The sequence below is a fragment of the Macaca fascicularis genome, chromosome 18, assembly GCF_037993035.2.
Source record: "Macaca fascicularis isolate 582-1 chromosome 18, T2T-MFA8v1.1".
In the NCBI taxonomy this organism is placed as follows: domain Eukaryota; kingdom Metazoa; phylum Chordata; class Mammalia; order Primates; family Cercopithecidae; genus Macaca; species Macaca fascicularis.
The window spans coordinates 1,800,246-1,821,538 of record NC_088392.1 but is presented as its reverse complement, the minus strand read 5'-3'; the positions used below and the strand labels follow the sequence as shown (position 1 = coordinate 1,821,538).

General features: G+C 37.2%; 1 protein-coding gene across 50 annotated transcripts in view; it reads left to right on the top strand.

Moving 5' to 3' along the window:
• ATP9B (ATPase phospholipid transporting 9B (putative)) overlaps positions 1 to 21,293 on the top strand; it is a 296,871-nt gene that overhangs the window by 65,140 nt on the left and 210,438 nt on the right. For 27 of the 50 annotated variants that reach the window (XR_012427202.1, XR_012427207.1, XR_012427199.1 and 24 more), the window contains 2 exons: positions 3,780 to 3,838; positions 12,950 to 13,001. The exons of 15 other annotated variants lie outside the window; for them this stretch is intronic. Coding sequence is in view for 15 of the 35 variants with exons in the window: in XM_045377742.3 (XP_045233677.2) it covers positions 3,780 to 3,838; positions 12,950 to 13,001 (111 nt within the window). In the remaining 20 variants the exon portion in view is untranslated. The remainder of the gene's footprint in view (positions 1 to 3,779; positions 3,839 to 12,949; positions 13,002 to 21,293) is intronic. 8 more of the 50 variants (XR_012427206.1, XR_012427205.1, XM_074022643.1 and 5 more) reach the window with 1 other exon arrangement.

The window sequence follows — 21,293 nt, the reverse complement described above, 5'->3', positions numbered from 1 at the left end:
GGGAGGGATTTTAATCCAAGGGAGCAAGTGCTGGGAGCTTCTGCGAGTCAATAGAGGGCACCTTACAGTGGAGGGACGAGATTCCCGGTGAGGTACAGCAGGGGTCAACAGAGATGGAGGAGCCAGTTGGTAAAGCCTGGCAGTTAACTTAGGGTCTGTTTTGAGGAACTTACAGTTTTTGATACAAATATGATTATCTTTTAAATAATTATCATAGAATGGAATTTTTTTGGGGGATAAACACAGTCCTTAGTTTTTTCAACTCATTCATTTGGAATTAGGGAAATTATGATGTTATATTTTCTTTACACAGGCAGAAATTAATGACTGGTAGTGGGGTTAGTGGGCAGGTTATATGTTTAAGAAGCATTGGCTTAAGAATAGGTAGTTATGGCTGGGCGTGGTGGCTTACACCTGTAATCACAGGACTTTGGGAAGCCAAGGCGGGTGGATCACCTGAGGTTAGGAGTTCAAGACAAGCCTGGCCAACATAGCGAAACCCTGTCTCTACTGAAAATGCAAAACAAAATTAGCCAACCGTAGTGGGGGGCGCTTGTAATCCCAGCTACTCGGGAGACTGAGGCAGGAGAATCACCTAAACCCAGGAGGCGCAGGTTGCAGTGAGCCGAAATCGCGCCACTGCACTCCAGCCTGGGCAACAAGAGTGAAACTCCGCCTCAAACAGCAACCAAAAAAAAAAAAAGAATATATAGTTATTTGATATACATTTGCATCTTTCTCAGAGGAGCCTATAGAACTTGTTCATGGGAGCAAGTGAGATGAATACTTTTCCTCTATGAGGAAAAACCCACTTAATGCTATTACGTTTCTGAAGAATGATGGAAGGGAACATTTATCACTAGAAAGATTTACTGGAAATATTTGATTGAAATAGTTTAGAGAGCGGAAAGTACTGTTGTTACCTTACTTGGTGATACTATTTGGCTGTGTCCCCACCCAAATCTCATCTTCACTTAGAGTTCCCATAATCCCCATGTGTCATGGGAGGGACCCAGTGGGAAGTAATTGAATCATAGGGGCGGTTACCGCCATGCTGTTCTTGTGATGGTGGGTGAGTTCTCATGAGATCTGATGGTTTTATAAGGGGCTTTTCTCCCTTTGCTCGGCACTTCTCCTTGCTGTCACCATGTGAAAAAGGACGTGTTTGCTTTCCCTTCGCCATTATTGATTGTAAGTTTTCTGAGACCTCCCCAGTTATGCTGACCTGTGAGGCAATTAAACCTCTTTCCTTTATAAATTACCCAGTTTAGGGTCTGTCTTTATTAGCAGTGTGAGAACGGACTAATATACTTGGTAATAGTCACAATTAACTAGTTCATTAAAGAACAAAAAGCTGATAATACATGACTTACTGAATGTGCACTTGATAGTATATTGAATAGGTAATTTTAAGAAAAAAATATGTCATTAGATTTAAATACTAGCATTTACATCGAAATATCTTTGCTGCTGTATTTAGAGCTTCCTTCTCTATCAAGTGCAGCTCTGAGATTATTAAATGTTGAGTGTCCATTTCATAAACACTTTGTGTCGTTGATTGCTCTGTAGGATTATTGAGGCCAGGTGACAGTTGTGTGTTTTGTATATGCACAGTGACTCTTAAAATTGAGAGATTTTTTTTCTGTTGTTACCAGACTCTCTCAAATATGATATTACTATATTACTAGGATCAGTTGTCAGCTCAGTTAACAAAGTGTTGGCCAGAAATCAAATACTTAATGTAAGTGTGGGTTGTTAGAATGTGGCAGCAAAGATAATTCGTGCTGGACCTTCACTGGTGGACAGGTCTGTGAAAGTGGGTCGTTTTCCTCCTGTATCTTCTCTGTCCAGTGCCTTACATGTTCTTTGGCAAAGAGGACAGCAAATCAGTTATTCAGGATGCTAGGACTTGATAACAGTGTGATCATTTGTTCAAAATTTAGATACATGTACTTTGAGCAGATACATAAGGCAGATGGTCATACTATTTTGTTACTGTACTCTGTTTAGCTTTCTGATACTTTGTTCATAGTGTAATATTAACATTTGGAGAACTTTTTATGCTGTATTTTATCATAAACTTTTTTCCTTAAACAGGTAATTGAAGATAATTTCCATAGAAATGAGTCATAATCACTATATGCCTGAAAATTAAAGGCTCTTAAATATATTCTCTCTTTACCATGTTATAGAATAATAAATCTTTCAGAAATGTTAGATCTTAATTACAGTCAAAAAGGATATGTTTTATCTTCAAAATGTTTTAAAATTGTTTACTGTATTATGTGTTATGACTATAGTGTTTCTTTTTCTCTCCTTTTAAAATGTGTTGATTTCAGAGAATGTGAGAAAAATACAAGGAAAGAAGGGTGGATTGGATAGGTAGGGGAGAGTGAAATTAGATGATGAAGTCGGAGCTCTGGGTCCGTGGGGCGTCTCTACTGCCAGATGCTTTGCTATGAAAAGCATAGCAGCGGGGGTGGAGGCCTGAAGCCTGAGTGACCGTGCTCACAGGAATTAAAGTGGACAGTGTTTTGTGAATCTGTTTTCTGGTTGTGTGTAGGCATACACTTAGTGGTTTTAAAGCTATGTTAAGATTTGTTTCACACATAATTCTAAAGAGCACTGCTATTTTATAATATAAATAAAAATAGCTTCAGCCCTTATTGGCTTATATAATTGAGGCATGTAGAAAAAAATACAACATAATGCATATAAAAGTTTTGATATCTCCAAAGCAGATCTTTAGGAACAGTGTGAAACTACTGAAATACAGCTGCTTTAAGAGGTGTTTGGGAAATAACATCTTTTAATAAGATCTTATTGAAGATCTTTAAATCTTTAAAGTCAGTGTAACGAGTGTGATGTTAGTTTTTGATAGCTGTCAACATAAACCGAATGTAAAAGGAAGGAACATTTTCCCTTGTTAGGACAGTAATTTCAAAAATGTAAAAATTAACACACAAGGCCATTGCTAGTCTTATGAGAGTGAGATGGAGAGAGTGAGGAAGTGAGGGAAGGAGGTTGGAAGACACCCAGGGGGAGAAAGAGAGGCAGATACAGAGAGAAGGGGAGGAAGGGAGAGAATGAATTTGCCTATTTTGTTACCTAAGTATGTCTCAAATTATGTATGCAACATTCATCTACTCTACATCATATTATACATGATATTTTATAGATATTTAAGTATATAGGAAACTTTATCAATGACTATTCTACATTAGATATTTTGTACATAATAATTTATTCACATAGATAAATCACTTTTAGTAATAAAGCTTTAGATATAACTTTTTCAGTTCTCTCCTGTGTTGGTAAAGCTATTAATAGAGGCTGATTTTATATATAATTTGCTTTATTTCTTTTTTGGTCAGTTATGTGCTAATTAATGCCATTTATGATATTAACTTAAGGATTTTTACATCTCTGTGTTGAGTTTTAATTATGCTCAAATCATTTAGTAATATTTCTGATCATTGTTGACTTGACTTGGAACTGAAACGACGACAAAACATGGTAATAGCCTTCTGAGTGTTGTCCCCTTTTAAATTACTATGAAGAAATTCTCCCTCTGTGTTTTTATTGGGAGATAAAGGTTGTGTTTGGAAGTTTACTAAGAGAAGTTAATTATTAGTGACTCTCTGAAAGTATAAGTACAGGGAAATTTCTGAAGTATATTTTTCTGCGTCTTATTTCTAAAGTAATTATTTTTTAATTGAAAGTTGAACTTGAGTGTGCTATTGTTTCCTTGAGTTGACTGTACTTCTTCTTTTTTTAAGGTAAAGTGCAAGTTAAGAGTTCAGACATACAAGTTGGAGACCTCATCATAGTGGAAAAGGTTGATGAATTTTTAATATATTTTAGACCTATATATACTGGTTATTAATGTTTAGCCTGATTGCAAGTAACTTCTGAATTTGAAAGAAATTGTTTGAGACATGTATTTTGAATCATAATATCCTTGTGTAAGATTTGTTGTATGTGAAGAAAAATCTAGATTTTTGTATATTCTGTTTTGCTAAAGTATATTTCAGTGTGTGCAAGCAGTCATATTTTTTTCTGAAATAAGATGGTTAACTGCTTAATGTTGCATTATCAAGATTATTTTATGTTGTCATAGAATTGTATTTGAACCTATTTATAGTACTATGCTTCAGTTCTCAGAACTTCCTCCTACAGAGATAATCATCCCTCAATATCCATGAGAGAGTAGTTCCAGGACCCTGCCAAGGATACCAAAATCCACTGATGCTCAAATTTCTTGTATAAAATTGCATAGTCTATGCATTAATAAATCCTCCGTATACTTTAAATCAGTGGTCCCCAACCTTTTCAGCACCAGGAACCAGTTTTATGGAAAACAATTTTTCCATGGACCAAGGTTCAGTGGGCTTGTTTTTGGGATGAAACTGTTCCACCTCAGATCATCAGGCGTTAGATTCTCATAAGAAGCGTGCAGCCTAGGTCCCTTTCGTGCGCAGTTCACAGTAGGGTTCGTGCTTCCGTGAGAATCTAATGCTGCTTCTGATCTCACAGGAGGTGGAGCTCAGGAGGTAATGCTCCTTTGCCCTCCACTCCCCTCCTGCTGTGCAGTGCCATTCTTAAAAGGCCCGGGGTTAGGGACCTCTGCTTTAAATCATCTCTAGATGATTTATAGTACTTAATACGATGGAAATGCTATCTAAATAGTTATACAGTATTTTTTTTATTTTTGTTTTCTTATTTTTTATTTTTATTTTTTTCCTGAATATTTTCTCTCAATGCTTGGTTGAATCCCCATCTGTGGAACCCGTGGATACAGAGGGCCAGCTGTAGTTATATTACACATAATTATTGGATATAATTCATATGGTTAAAAAATTTAAGAGGGAAAAGTGAATAGAAGTAAAAGCATTACAAAAGAAAGTTTTGATCAATGTAGGAAGAAGCTGTAAGAAAAACATTAGGTCCGATGTGGAGATCGTCAGGGCTGCTGGTGGTGTGGAGAGTGACTGAAGGTGCAGGCTTCACGTGGGGGAGCTGGTGGTGTTGAGAGTGACTGAAGGTGCAGGCTGCATGTGGGGGGAGTGCATTCAGAGTGCTCTCATCTGCCTTGTCCCCGACCACATGAGTGCTGTGCGCAGGACACCTGGGTCTGTGTTAAGGGAGTTCATTCTCAAGTGCTCTCATCTGCCTACTTCCATGACTATGTGAGTAAAAAGAGCTCAGGTCACACACAGGAAGGGAGAAATTGGAAACCCAGGAACAAATATCAGAGGAAACCAACTGAAAATAAATAATAAAATGCAGACGTACATTCTAATGGTCTAAGTACAGCAATCAAGACACAGAATAGATAAAAAACATACCAAAAACCCAAGATGCATCTCTATGTCGTTTACACAAAAGTCTCTTCAAATACGGTGACATAGATAGGATGAAAGTAAAAGGATAGAAAAATATATACAATGTAAAATTAAACAAAAGTAGTAGGAGCTATATTAATGTCCAAGAAAATGTACTTCAGAGTGAAGAAAATTACTACATACAAAAAGAGATATTATATAACAATAATAGGATTAATCCATCAGGAAGATACAATGATCCTAAAGTGGTACTCACCAAATACCATATCCATAAAATTCGTGAATCAACAACTGTCAGAGCTGAAAAAAGTAGACAAGTCCAGTTACAAGTGGATACTTCAGCACCACCCTTCAGGCGTTGGATAGAAGTAGTGGACAGACGCTCTGCAGGGATGTGGAAGATTTGCATAGGACCAACCAGCAGGAGTTGTCTAGCATGCGTAGACCACTGTACCTGTCAGTAGGAGAGAACACATTTATTTCAAGTGTCTATAGAACATTCACCAAGATAAGACATATTCTGTACCATAAACCTCAACAAAATGAAAAGAATTGAAATCACACAGAGTGTGTTCTCTCACTATAATAGAATTCTTAAAAATCAGTAACAAAGGCAACAGGAAAACTCTAAAACGTGGAAAGTAAACAGCACCCTTTGAATTAATTTATAGGATAGATAGTAAGTCTCAAGGAAACAATACATATAGCTGAATAAAAATGAAAATTCTGCATTCTGGAATAAGTGGAATGCATGTAAGGGCAGTGCTGGGATTAACTGTAGCATGAAACTCCTATGTGGAAACAAGCAGAGGTCTTGGGTCAGTAGTCTAAATCCCTACTGCAAGAAACTAGGAGAAGACAGCAAAGTTAAACCAAGGCAAGCAGAAGGAAGGCAATAATAAAGATACAAGTAGAAGTCAGTAAAATGGAAACTAGGAAGACAAGATAGAAAATCAATGAATACAAAAGCTGGTTCTTCTAAATAAGTTAATAAAATTGATAAACCTCTAGCAAGCAAGACTGATCAAAATAGAAAGAGTAATGTCACAAATCACCAGTATCAGTAATGAAATAGAGGCTTTCATTATAGATCCCGCAGCCATTAAAAAGACAGTTACGAAATACTACAAACACCTTGATGCTCATAAATAGAAGAAATGGACAAATTCTTCTGAAACCATAAAGTATAAGAATTCAGTCAAAATGAAATAGACAGTATGAATAGTCCTGTAACCGCTAAAGAAGCTGAATTAGTAATTTAAAGCTCTAGGAAGGAAATAACCTAGGTCCAGGAGAATTCCTTAAAACCATTAAAGAAGACTTAGCATCAACTTCACACAGTTGTTTTCAGAAAATAATTGAGAATGCTACACTACCCAACTCATTTTATGAGGTCAGGAATGTCTTTATCTCAACACCAGAAAAAAAACAGTACAATAAAAGAAAACTACAGCCCAATTGATATCAGCAATATATAAAGAAGAGTAATACATCACATCCCAGTGCAGGTTGTTCCAGGTATGTAAATGTGGTTCAGCATTCTAAAATCAAGCAACGTAATTTACCCTATCAACAGAATAAGGAAAAATCATGCAATCAGTTGTTGCAGGAACATCATTTGACTTAACCCAACACTCATTCATGATAAAAACTTTGAGCAGGTTGGATTAGAGGGGGAATAACCATATCTTGTTTAAAAAGAATCTACAAAAAAAACCTGTAGTCAACATCATACTTACTGGTGTAGGACTGAATGCCACCTCTCTGAGACTGGGGACAAGACAAGGATGTTTGCCGTTACTACTCTTATTCAATGGCACTTCTAGTCTGTAAGGCAAGAAAATAAAAGAGAGATTAGACAAGAAATAAAAATGTCTCAATTTGCAGATGATATAACTATGTATACATGTACATAGATACATATACATATATGTTGAAAATCCCAACGGATCTGTAGAAAATCTGGAACTAGTGAGTTCAACACGGTGTCAGGTTATAAGATTGATGCACAAATATGAACCTCATTTTTATATAATAGCAATGAACATGTGGGCACAGAAATTTAAAATGCAGTACTCTTACAGTCATTCTATGAAGATGAAATCTATGCTGAAATTTACAATGTGTTGATAAAAGTAATTTAAGGAAACATAAGTAAATAGACCTGTCTGTTTTCGATTGTAACATTCTGCATTTCAGTTTTCCCAAAATTGTTCTGTATGCTTAATACCATTCCTATAAAAATCTCAGCAGGGTTTTTTTTTCTTCTTATTTTTAAAGACATAGATAATCTTATTCTAAAACTAATTTGGAAAGGCACAGGTTGTAGAATAGCTAAACCAACTTTGACAAGGCAAATAAAGTGGGAGGAATCATCCTTCTTGATGTTAAGGCGTATTACATGGTTACATTAGTCAACATAGTGTGGAAGAAGGATAGAAACAAAAGTTAACAAAACATTATAGGGAAACCAGAATTAGACAAAGGTGTGAAAATGATTAAGTGGAGAAAAGATAGCCTTCTCAAATGGGACTGGGCATCCAGAGGCTAAAAAAAAGGTCATGGACTCAATGTAAAATGTGAAACTGCAAAACTTTTAGAAAAAAAAAATATTTAGAATCTGGGGATTGGAAAATATTTCTTAGAATTAACACCACAAGGACAATGTGTAAAAGGAAAACTTGATAAATTGCATATCATTAAAATTAAAACTGTGTGCCTTGTGAAAAACCATGTGAATACAATGAAAATCTACAGATGGAGAAAATATTTGTAAACCATATATTTGACAAAGATTCTATCTAGAATATATAAAAACTCCTAAAACTTAACAGTAAAAAAAAAAAAAAATTGAAATTAGAAAATGAGCAAAAGATTTCAAGAGACATTTTGACAAAGATTTACAGATAGAAAATAAACACATGGGCCAGGCACGGTGGCTCACGCCTGTAATCCCAGCACTTCGGGGAGGCCGAAGGGGGTGGATCACGAGGTCAAGAGATTGAGACCATCTTCGCCAACATGGTGAAACCCTATCTCTACTGAAAGTACAAAAAAATAGTTGGATGTGGTGGTGGGCACCTATGGTCCCAGCTGCTTGGGAGGCTGAGGCAGGAGAATCGCTAGAACCCTAGAGGTGGAGGTTGCAGTGAACCGAGATAGCGCCACTGCACTCCAGCCTGGTGGCAGAGTGAGACTCTATGTCAAAAAAAAAAAAAAATAAACACATGAACAGGAATTCAACATCATTAGTCATCAGGAAATGCAAATTAAAACACAATGAAGTATCAGTATGCATCTATCAGAACAGCTAAAAGGAAAAAATGGTGACAGTACCAAATGTTGGAAACAATGTGAAGAATCGGATCACTTATATATTGCTTGTGAAAATACAAACAATACAGTTATTCTGGAAAATCACTGGATAGTTTCTTTAAAAAAACCGTGTAGCCATCATACTACCCAACAGTTGCACTCCTGGATCTTTATCAGAGAAGTGTTAAATTATGTTGATACAAAAAACCTGTGCAGGAATGTCTATATCTACATTATTCACAGTAGCTCAATTCCGGAAAGTCCATATATCCCAGGTGGGTGACTAGTCAGAGAAGCAGCTGTGCGTTCACGCTGTGGCATGCAGTGTTAGGAGAACACAGGGCTCCTTGCTCTTGTGGTGCCCCTAGTCTTGAGGGGAAGGAAAAAGAAACAAAAGTGTCCAATAATTGTTTGAAATTATCTGGTTTGTTTATGAGTGCTCCATAGAAGATAAGACAGAATAAGGACATAAAGAGTCGGAATATGAAATTTAAAAAAAAATACTTTTAAGGGCTGGGCATGATGACTCATAACTGTAATCCCAGCACTTCGGGAGGCCAAGGTGAGAGGACCACATAATGCTAGGAATTTGAGACCAGCCTGGACAACATAGACCAAAGTTTAAAGAATTAGCCAGGCATACTGGCACATATCTGCTGTCCTAGCTACTTGGGAGACTTAGTTGGGCCTGGGAATTCAAGGCTGCAATGAGCCATGATCATTGTTGAAACATATTAGAGAGACCAAAGTAAATGTAAAGACATTTCATGCCCATGGTTAGAAGTATATGTTGTTCAAAAGGTGGTGTTCCCTAAATTGATCTATAGATTCAGTGTTAATCCCTCTCAAAATCCCAGTTGATGTCTTTGCAGAAATTGACAAGGTGATTCTGAAATTCATATGGACATTGAAGGGACCCAGAATGGCCAAAACGATTTTGAAAAAGATGGACAAACTTTGAATATTTGTACTTCACTGTTTCAAAACTTAGTACAGATTTACAGTAATCAGCATTTACAGGAGCTAGCATTACATTGAGAATCCAGAAATAAACTCTGAAATTTATGGTTAATTGATTTTTGGCAAGAGTGCCTAGAAAATTTACCAAGGTGGGAGTGTGTTTGGACAGGGGCTTTTTTGGCCCCATGTTCTTTAGGAGATACATCCATGTTGTTGTGTGTAGCTGTTACCCACCCATTTTGGGGTTGTATAGTATGGTTCTTATCTGTTTTCCTGTTGATGGGTTTTCAGGTTACATGTAAGTTTTGCCTATCATGAAGGATACTTTTGTGTCATATTTGACTGTATTTCTTGGTGCACACATCTACACATTGCTGTTGCAGGTGTGCCTAGGAGTGGAGCTGCTGTGTTTTGGGTTATGCAGTTCTGCTGTGGTAGACCCTGCACATGGTTTTGCAAAGTGGTGTACCAAATTTTGCTCCAATCAGCAGTGCCTTGGCTTGTTTGCCAGCATGTGCATTTTCAGCCTTTTAAAGTTAGCGTTTCTGATATGTATGTAGAAGTGTTTTTGTTTTTGTTTTTTTAAATTAAGTTCTGGGGTACATGTGCAGAACGTGCAGGTTTGTTACATAGGTATAAACGTGTCATGGTGGTTTGCCGCACCCATCAACCCGTCGTCTACATTAGGTATTTCTCCTGATGCTATCCCTCTCCTAGACCCAGAGTGAGCAGGCAACCTACAGAATAGGAGAAAATTTTTGCAATCTATGCATCTTACAGAGGGCCAATATCCAAAATCTACGAAGAATTTAAACAAATTTACAAGAAAAAAAAAACCCATCAAAAAGTGGGCAAAGGATATGAACAGACACTTCTCAAAAGAAGACATTTATGCAGCCAACAAACATGAAAAAAAAATCATCATCACTGGTCATTAGAGAAAAGCAAATCAAAATCACAATTGAGATACCATCTCATGCCAGTTAGAATAGCAATCATTAAAAAGTCAGGAAACAACAGATGTTGGAGAGGATGTGGAGAAATAGGAACACTTTTACACTGTTGGTGTGGGAGTGTAAATCAGTAGAAGTGGTTTTAATGCATATTTCTATGAAGTCTAATAAGATTCAGTACTTTTTCATATGATTTTGTGTGTGTCTGTCATGTGACAAGCCTGCTAAAATCCCTCGGAATTTCTCTTCTGAGTTATTCTTTCTTTTCTTATCAGTTTGTGGACTTTTGTGTGTTCTGGTTTGGAGTCTTTCGTTAGTTATATATGCGTTGCAGATATCTTCCTCTTCTTTCCTGGCAGGCTGTATTGAACAGAAATTTTTAAATTTAATGAAGTCTGCTATTAATCTTTTCATTTAAGGTTAGTTTTTTAGACAATTTTTGTTGATGGTCTTTATAAGCATCCTTACCTCTCAAAAAGTCATGAAAATATTCTTGTCATGTTTGGTGAATGACGACAATTCAGTGGGGAAAGAACTATTTTTTTTTTCTTTTAGGCATTTTATTGTTTTGGCTTTCAGATTTAGAACTGTAATTCTAGGTAGATTTTTGTGTTTACATTGAAGTCGAGGTCAGGTATCATCTCTCATCATCCCCTGATGATACTGGGTTTTCTCAGCGCTATTGATTGAAAACACAATTATTTCCTCACTGATGGGCAGTTTCATCTTTCTCATAGTGTCCCTATATGTGTGGACCTATTTTTGGACATACGGTTTTGTGTTGGTATAATCGTCTATCTTGGTGTAATCCCATCTTTTCTTAACTACTCTAGTTTAGTTTAATTAGGTTGTACAGTTAATCTTCACATTTAATTTCTCTCAATAATATTTTATAGTTTTTTGTGTAGAGGTCTTACATATCTTTTATTGGTTTCATTCTAATATTAGTTTTTTTCCTAGTGTTAGAAAGAAATAGCTGTATCCAATAACATAGCTTTGTTCAGCTTTAACATGTTACGTGTTGACTGACAATCCATTTATTTACCAATTATTATCCATTTATTTACCATGGGTAGGTAAGTCTTTACTTAGGTCTCAAAAATCATATATAATTCATGAGATTATGTGAAGTATTCTTAGTACAATTATATATTTTTTCTTTAGACCGATATAGCTTTCCCAGTTGATAGAACTATTAGTGATAATGATTAAATGTATGAATAGTGACTTGTAAAAGTTTGTATATGCCATAAAATATCTTTGAGTTTTTCTGTGTCATGAAAGAATATCTCAAATCTGTGGGGTTTTGCTTGTTGGCTTGTTCAGTCATAGATTCATTCTTTCACATCTATGAAGTGTTTTGTGTATGATGTGCTCTGTTTTGCGGGCATTGGAGGACCACAGTCCTCACTTTCCAGGGCCATTTAATCTAATAGGGAGGACATAATTTTTTATAAGGCGATACCTGCTGTGTTACATGTACAGACTAACAGAGGCCACAGAAATGGCAATATTTAACGTTTTTTTCAGACATAAAGCTTTTTTTTTTTTGAGACGGGGTCTTGCTCTGCTGCCCAGGCTGAAGTGCAGTGGCATGAACATGCCTCACTGTAGCCTTGACCTTCCTGGTGCTCAAGCCATCCTCAACCCTCAGCCTCCCTAGTAGCTGAGACCACAGGCATGCCACCACACCGGCTACTTTTTCAACTTTTTGTAGAGGTGGAGTTTTGCCATGTTGCCCTAGCTGGTCTCAAACTCCTGGGCTCAAGTGATCCTCCCATGTTGGCCTTCCGAAGTGCTGGGATTACAGGCGTGAGCCACCATGCCTGGCTGACATGAAGCCTTTTTTTTTTAGACGGAGTCTCGCTTTGTCACCCAGGCTGTAGTGTAGTGGCATGATCTTGGCTCACTGCAAGCTCTGTCTCCCGGGTTCACGCCATTCTCCTGTCTCAGCCTCCCAAGTAGCTGGGACTACAGGCGCCTGCCACCACACCCGGCTAATTTTTTGCATTCTTTTTTTGGTGGAGGCAGGGTTTCACCGTGTTAGCCAGAATGGTCTCGATCTCCTGACTTTCATGATCTGCCTGCCTCGGCCTCCCAAAGTGCTGGGATTACAGGCATGAGCCACTGGACATGAAGCATTTTTAAAGTCACTACTACATACCAGTATATGACTCACTCATGGGAAAAAAATCTTAGCATTTCAACTAAAATGTGAATTAAAGTATCAATTTTTTATATACAAATTGTGTTAGTTATTTCAGCAGAATTTTAATTATATTAGTTGTTTTCATAGCTGTTTCTTCTTTGGAATGGAATTGTGTTAATTTATAAACCTGCATATAGATAATTCATCTTTTATAATGCTCTTTGCAGAATCAAAGAATTCCATCAGACATGGTGTTTCTTAGGACTTCCGAAAAAGCAGGTATTTTTACGTTTAAAAAAACTTATCTAACTGTATATTATTATTGCAAAAACAAATTTACAAATATCTATACAAGCGAAAACTGTTTTCCTTACATTTTTAGTATGCTGCAGCAATGAGCAATATTCTGTAGAAATGGTATTTTACTTTGAATATAAACACATGAAACCTCTGAAAAAAGAGTCCACATTTCATATGAAGCTACTTTACAAAGAAAATACATGTACTCCAGTTACATTGCTGATGATTTAGTATTTTCATAGTTTAATTTTCATTTTAAAAGGTAAAAGTAAAAATTATCCTGTAAAAATTTTCTTTGAATAATATATTGAATTCATTAACACCTAAATTATATTTAATAGTCAATATTTAAAAGGGTGTTTGCTGTGAAATATATTTGTTTAAAAATAATCCTGTCAGGACCTATGTATCCGATGAGTGTTTTCATTCAAATTCATACTGACATCTAATTAAATGATGATGTTACTTAAAATTTGATGGCTGTTTTGCATTTGCAGTTTTATTCAGCAGTTCAGCAAATACTTGTTTACCACTTACTGTTAATACGTACCAGGCACTAACTGTTGCTTAAGATACAAATGGGAGCAACTTTTACAGAGTGGGTGGTCTCGGTGGAAGTGTATCCATGGACAGTGATAATCCTGATTGTGTAGGTGCTGGACTCAGAAATGTTTGGGGCTATGTGGGAACAGATAATTTTGCCTATTGAGTTGACGCAGACTTTGCAGAAAAAAATGCTATTTGTATGACTTGAGCTTTCAAAAATATAAAGATGGAAAAGAGGTAATTGGATAGAAGCCTAGTGTGGCCAAATAGAAAAATTGTTGGAAATCGGGAAACCTGAGTTTGAATCACTTTGGCCCGTTTCTAGTTATGTGACCTTGCCAGGTGGGCACACGTTTTCGTCGTCTCTGAAATGAGGGAGGTATATCGAGTAATATCCAGAGTTTCTTTCTGCCCTACATTCCTGACATTTTTTATAAATGAACAGTGGTTTTTATAGGAAGCGAGGCGTGTTATTATTTTTATTAGAAACACAGCATATATCTTATTTCTAGTGTGAAAACTGTAGAAAGGACTGTTAGATTTCAGAGTTGTTGATTTAATTTTTCTCTATAAACAACTACTTTCAGAAGTGACGTTTTTGTCATGAGAAAGAAGAAAAGTGTTTTCTCTTTCTACCAGTTGTTGTTATGATTATTTACATTGTGAGATGAATTCTGCCATTAACAGGAGATCAGCTCTACCCAATAATCAAGTGACTTCTGTACACTTGATATGTTTATTTTATTATGTGTTGTTTCATGTGAGCTTTTATTTTCCCAACTGTGGCAGGGACTGGCTGGCTACTTTTCCAACCCATTTCTCTTTCCTGTTGGAAACACGGCTAGACTGCCGTTCCTGCCCAGTTAGCTGGTCCCATGTCACTGAACTCTGGCCAAAGCGGGAGAGCCAAAAGTCTGTATGCCACATCTAGCCTTGCACCTAACCTCTCCTGCGGTCTCCTGCTGTCTCTTGCCCCTTGCTGGTTAGATGGCCATGACTAGGGCAGTCTTGGAAACTGCTTGTTAAAGATGCCAAAGCTTCCATCAGCCTGGTGTCCTGAATGAATGTGTGGAACAGAGCCCCTCCCCTTCCATTACCAAATGAACTGTGTATGAAAGAGGAGTAAATTCCTATCGTTAAGCAGTTCCATTTGGAAGGTTAATCTTTTATGCTGGCTGGTGTTTCCTTAACTGATTTCTCATCCTAATTGCTCTTCATTCTGGAAGCCTTCTTACTAATTCTCTTTGCAAGTGGCATTATTTGCTTTTGAAATGTTAAAGTTTATATTTTGAAGCCATCATTTGCCAGTATTGAAGTAGAATATGCTCTTTTTTCAAGTATTTCTGCTCTTCTTGACAATAGTGTAATAAGACCATTTAGGTGCTTTTACAGTCCAGTGGGTAGGCTGCCATCATAGTTTGTCACATGTGAATAACTCACCTCGTAGTGTATTGTTTCACAGCACAGACGACTGAGTGGGAGAACTCTGCAGGGCCTCCAGTCCCCAGAAAGGCTGATCTCCTCAACCACAGACGGAGGCCAGAATACATAACCCTTGATCATGGGTCCTTTTGTGTGTTGCTGGATTTGATTTGCAACTGTTTTGTTAAGGCTTTTTTTGCATCTATTTTTAAAGGATGTATTGGACTGGGCACGTTGGCTCACACCTGTAGTCCCAGCACTTTGGGAGGCCGAGGTGGGTGGATCGCTTGAGGTCAGGAGTTCAAGACTAGCCTGGCCAACATGGCATATATATATATATATGCAGAAATTAGCCAGTCGTGGTGGCACAGGCCTGTAATTCTAGCTACTCAGGACGCTGAGGCAGGAGAATAACTGGAACCTGGGAGGCAGAAGTTGCAGTGAGCCAAGTTTGCACTATTGCACTCCAGCCTGGGTGACGAGAGGGCAACTCTGTCTTAAAAAACAAAAAAAACAAAACACAAACAAAAAAACATGTATTGATGTACAGGTTTTTGGGCTTTTTTTTTTGCTTTTTCTTGTGTTATTTTTGTTTTGGTGTCAGAGTAATACTGGCCTCAGTGGAATGAGTTAAGAAGTGATCTTTCTTCTATTTTTTGGAAGAGTTTGTGAAGAATTATTAATTCTTTGTTAAGTGTTAGATAGAATTCACCCATGAAACCCTCTGGGACTGGACTTTACTCTGATTTTTAAAAAATTACTAATTCAGTTCCTTTACAGGATTATTCAGATTATCTATAGACCCAGTCAGTTTTGGTAGTTTGTGTCTTTTTCATAATTTGTCCACTTTATCTAGGTTATCTAATTTGTTGCCATGCAGTTGTTTTTAGGATTTCCTTACAGTCCTTTTTGTTTCTGTCATGTTGATAGTCATGTACCCTCCTTTGTTCCTGATTTTAGTAACTCTTTTGAACTCCTCTCTTTTTCTCTTGGTCACTCTAGCTTAAAGGTTTGTCAATCTTGTTGATCTTTTAAAATATCCAGCTTTTGGTTTTGATGATTTTTCATACTTATTTTTCTGTTCTTTATTTCATTTATTGGTTTCTGTTTTTATTGTTTTCTTCTTTCTGCTTGTTTTCTGTTCAGTTTAGTCTTCTTTTTGTAGTTTAAGGTGGAAAGTTAGATTATTTACTTGAGGGTCTTTTTTAGTACAGGTGTTTATAACTACAAATTTCCATCTAAGTCCTGCTTTTGCTGTATTTCATGAGATTTGGCCATACATCTCAAAATTAATTTCTAATTTCCCTTGTGATTTTTTTCCTTGATTCATTGCTTATTTATTTTTAGTTTTTATTTTTATTTTTTTTGTAGAGACAGGGTCTTGTTTTGTTACTCAGGCTGGAGTGCAGTGACATGATTATAGTTCACTATGATGATTACTGTAACCTTGAACCCCTGGACTCAAGCAATTCTCCTGCCTCAGCCTCCCAGATAGCTAGCAGTTCAGGCACATAACACCACATCTGGGTAATTTTTAAATTTTGCTGTAGCGACAGGCTGTCTGTTGCTCTGTTGCCCAGGCTGGTCTCGACTTCTGGCCTCACGTGATCCTCCCACCTTAGCTTCCCAAAGCACTGGGATTACAGGTGTGGAGTCACCTTATCTGGCCTGATTCGTTGTTTATTAATGAATATGAATGTCTACATATGTATACATTTTCTAAATTTCCTTCTGTTACTGATTTCTAATTTCATTCCATTATAGTTGGAGAATGTACTTTATATGATTTCTATTCTTTGAAGTTTATTCACATTTGTGAAAAATGTCGTAACATATTGGGTATCCTTGAGAATATTCTGTATGCACTTGAGGAAAATCTACATTCTGCTCCTGTTGAGTGGAATGTTCCATAGATTTTTGTTCTAGTTGGTCTGCATCTTTGTTCAAATCTCCTTTTTTCGTTCATCTTCTGTCTGGTTGTCCTATCCATTATTGAAAGTGGAGTACTGAAGTTTATCACTCTTTCTCTGTTTTTCCTTCTATTCTGTCAGATTTTGATTCATGTATTTGAAGTTGTGCTGTTAGATGTAAATATATTAATGTTTGCTTGGCAGATTGACCCTTTTATCTTTATAAAATGTCTTCAGCCATGCCACCTCTCTTTTGGTTACTGTTTGCACCTTTTTTCTGTTGTCATACTTTCTACCTATTTGTGTCTTTGAACGCGGAGTATGTGTCTTGTAGACAGCATGTAATTGCATCATGATTTTTCATTCATTCTGTCAATCCGTAATCAGCTTCATTTAGGAAAATTCACATCCAGTAAAATGTATCCATTTAAAATCTTAGCAGGTGTGTATACTTGCTAATTATTATTCTCGAGCTCCGTTTGCCTTGTTGTCCTGCCTGATCAGCCCTACAGCCCTACCTCAGTCCCTCCAGTGTCTCTTCTTTCATACCTGGCTGTAGAGCTCCAGCTGAGAAGGCCACGCAAGCATCTAACTGGAGCTCTGTGAATCAGTAGAGTTCACTGTGTACCCCGCAGTGTTCCTGTTGACTAGGCCCGTTCTTGAAGGTGGCTTATTCCAGCTTTCTCAGTGTTTCTCCTGCCTGCCTTTACCACCTGTTCATTCACTCTCAGCCATCGACCCTCCTCTCAGCTCCACCGTTTTCAACTACATCTCCATTGCTTTCTTCCTGTAGGCATGAAAAATGTCTCTACCCAGTCACCAAAGACCACCCCCAACCCCCAGTGACACGACGCAGCTATCTAGCTACCATCCTGTCTCTGTCCTTTGCTTTGCAGCCAAACCTTTTGAATAAGATGTTTTTCGTCATGACCTCACCCTACATCCCCTTTCTCTGTGAAATTTAAATGGTGTTTCTCAGGATTCTGTCCTAAGCACATCTACGTTTGTGATGTACATGTTCTTCCTGGGAAACTGTAACTTCATTCATGGCTTTATATCATCTGGTTATACACCAGAGCCTGATAGGTTGTAGGTGGCACACTCAAAAGTTTCCATCGTCTCTGCATGTTGATTGGAGCCTTTAATCCATTTCTATTTAATGTAATTACTGATAAGGCAGAACTTAACATCTGCAATTTTGCTGTTTGTTTTCTGTGTGTCTTGTGACATTTTTGTGTGTCTTTGTAGCTCCATTACTGCCTTCTTTTGTTTTAAATATTTTCTAACGTGATGTTTTAATTCCTCATCATTTCTTTTATAATGTACTTAAAAAACTATTTTGTGAGTGATTGCACCAGGGATTTTAACTAACACAGCTCACTCTTAGCTAGTTTTAGTGTTTTTGTTGAGTAAATGCTCCTGGAATTCTTTCAAGTCTAGTTATTTTCCAGAGTTCTGAAACAGTTGCTTTTGATAATTTTCACTAGTCTTCTCATTGCAGTTATACAGAAGTATATTTTCAGAGGTTTTTATACTGCCATCCCTGCTTACTTCACCTACTTATTTATTTATTTGTCCTGTTTTACAAATGTGTATCCAGTGTAATGAATAAGAAAATGCTTTGATTTGGGAGATGGTATTGTATTAATTGCCCTTTTAACAATTATGATAGAAATATATGGAAGATACTATTCCAAATATGAAAACAGTTTTGAGTAATTAAGAGGAAAAGATTATGTAGATTGTGTTAGAAGATAAATTATGAACAAAGTCAAGCACTTTAAAGCTGAAAGGTGTTTGGAAATGTTCACTTTTCAGAATAGGAATCTGAGGGCTGGAGAATGTAAATACCTTGCTTAACATTATATGACTAATAGTAATTTTATGGGGTTTTTTTGTTGTTGTTTTTTGTTTTTTTGTTTTTGTTTGTTTTTTCTCTTTTTGGAGGAGGTCTTGCTTTGTCACCCAGGCTCCAGGCTGGAGTGCAGTGGTGCGATCTTGGCTCACTGCAACCTCCGCCTCCCGGGTTCCAGCGATTCTCATGCCTCAGCCTCTTGAGTAGGTAGGACTCCAGGCATGCCACCATGCCTGGCTGATTTTTGTATTTTTAGTAGAGATGGGGTTTTACCACATTGACCAGGCTGGTCTTGTACTCCTGACCTCAAGCGATCCACCTGCCTCGGCTTCCCAAAGTGCTGGGATTATAGGTGTAAACCACTGAGCCCAACCACTAATAGCAATTTTGGAAATTCTTCCTCAGCCTCTTAAAAATCTTTTCACTGCATCATTTTTAAGCCATAGTAAGACAGAAAAACATAAATGGAGTATTAGAACATTACTGAAATGAGATACTCTGTTGTGTTAACCTTGGATAAATAACACTTTCAAATTGATGATGTTTTAAAACATTTCTCTCTAATTTTGTCTTACATTCCACGTTGTAGGGAGAATCACTCTTTGTAGTGGAGTGATATTTAATATTTTGAATGTCGTGGATCCCTTTGAGAATCTTAAGAATTATCACCTCTTTCCTCAGAAAAATGTATACAGTGCACACGTACACTAGATTTTTTATTGTTTACATATCCCTGGAAGATTATTGATGGGTTCAAGTTAAGACCCTGCCGTAGTTTGTTTTAACCTATGCTTCTATTTTCATCCTCAGTTTTATTTTTTCTGTCAAATTAAAATTGTTAAAATAGTAGTTACTCAAATGCAGATATTAAGAAGTTAGGGCCGGGCGCGGTGGCTCACACCTGTAATTCCAACACTTTGGGAGGCCGAGACAGGCGGATAACGAGGTCAGAAGATCGAGACCATCCTGGCGAACAGAGTGAAACCCCGTCTCTACTAAAAATACAAAAAATTAGCCGGATGCAGTGGCAGGCGCCTGTAGTCCCAGCTACTTGGGAGGCTGAGGCTGGAGAATGGCGTGAACCCAGGAGGCGGAGCTTGCAGTGAGCCTAGATCGCGCCACTGCACTCCAGCCTGGGTGACAGAGCGAGACTCCATCTCAGAAAAAAATTAAAAAAAAAAATAATAATAAATAAATAAAATAAAATAAAAATAAAAAATTTGTGTTATAATATTGCTTTCAAGAATTCTTAGCTTTAGAAATTCTGTTTGTGTGATTTTTAAGTAATTAAAGTTTTCTTATTGCCTACTTGTTTTCAGTAGACTACAAATGTACTGAAGTTTTGTATCTGCTAACACTTTTAATACTATTTTATTGCTTTTTAGTTTTGGTTTGAAAAAAATCTGATAATACATTGTTTATTATAATAAGAACATTTTAAATCTTAGATATGATAGAAGTCCTAAGTGTTAATATATGCAGCGTGTCCCAGCTTGAACACTGGCAGCTGGGTGCTTGTCAGTACAGCATGGCAGGTTGCTTATGGCATCATATTGACTGTGTATTAACACAGAGTAATCTGTTGGACTGTGAGCTGATTGTTTAGAATGTAAATGAAGCTGTTGATGGATCTGGTGACTGATGGCTTAAATTCCAATTAATCAATTGCTTCATCACTTTCTTAATTCAGATCAAATATCTCCAGAGTGCACACAATTCTTTTAGTGGTATTAAGAGAAATTAATGCTTTAGAACTAATTTCATCAATCTCTTATAAATGCCAATATCTTTTTCACTTGTCTCCTAAGTGAAGACATTATACTTTAAGTGTTTGGGACATATTATAGTACCTCAGCTGTCACTTGTTAGTGGGACGGGGGGTGGTTAAATGACACTGTACTCATCCACATGATCTCTGCAGTGCTATTCATCTTGCTACCAGCTTGAAAATTTCAGGCTGAGTCATTAAATCATATAAATGATTTAAAAATTAAGTTTAATGGCAGACGATCTGGTGTTATAAATGCAAAGTCAATGCCTATCTTTCTTTTGTTGGCCCATCTCTTTCAGAGCTATTGGATTTGTGAGCTGTTGTAGGAAGTCTGCTAATATTACAGGGTGACTTGTGCGATCTGACAGACTCGTGCTCCGATGATGTCCCATCGGTTTCTTCAGCACACTTGATGCATCCTCCTGTGTGACACACACACACGTTCATCTTAATTTAATTGTCATTAAGCCTGTCCTTTCCTGTCGACGCTTGTCAGTCGTATAAAATAAAATCAGGTGTTCATAGGCAGCCTGTAATAGGCAGCCTGTAATAGGCAGTCTGTAATAGGCAGCCTGTAATAGGCAGTCTGTAATAGGGTATAAGCAGACCGATTTAATAACATGTGTCTGCTGAGCCTTAACTGGCGTCAGTTGTAGCGAGTGCTCTCTGTTAAAAAATTATTAGATGCAGTTCCTGTGGAACCAGTCAAGCTGGCCATACTTCTGATTTGCTAGAGTTCATTCTTTCTCTCTTTAAATCACATCAGT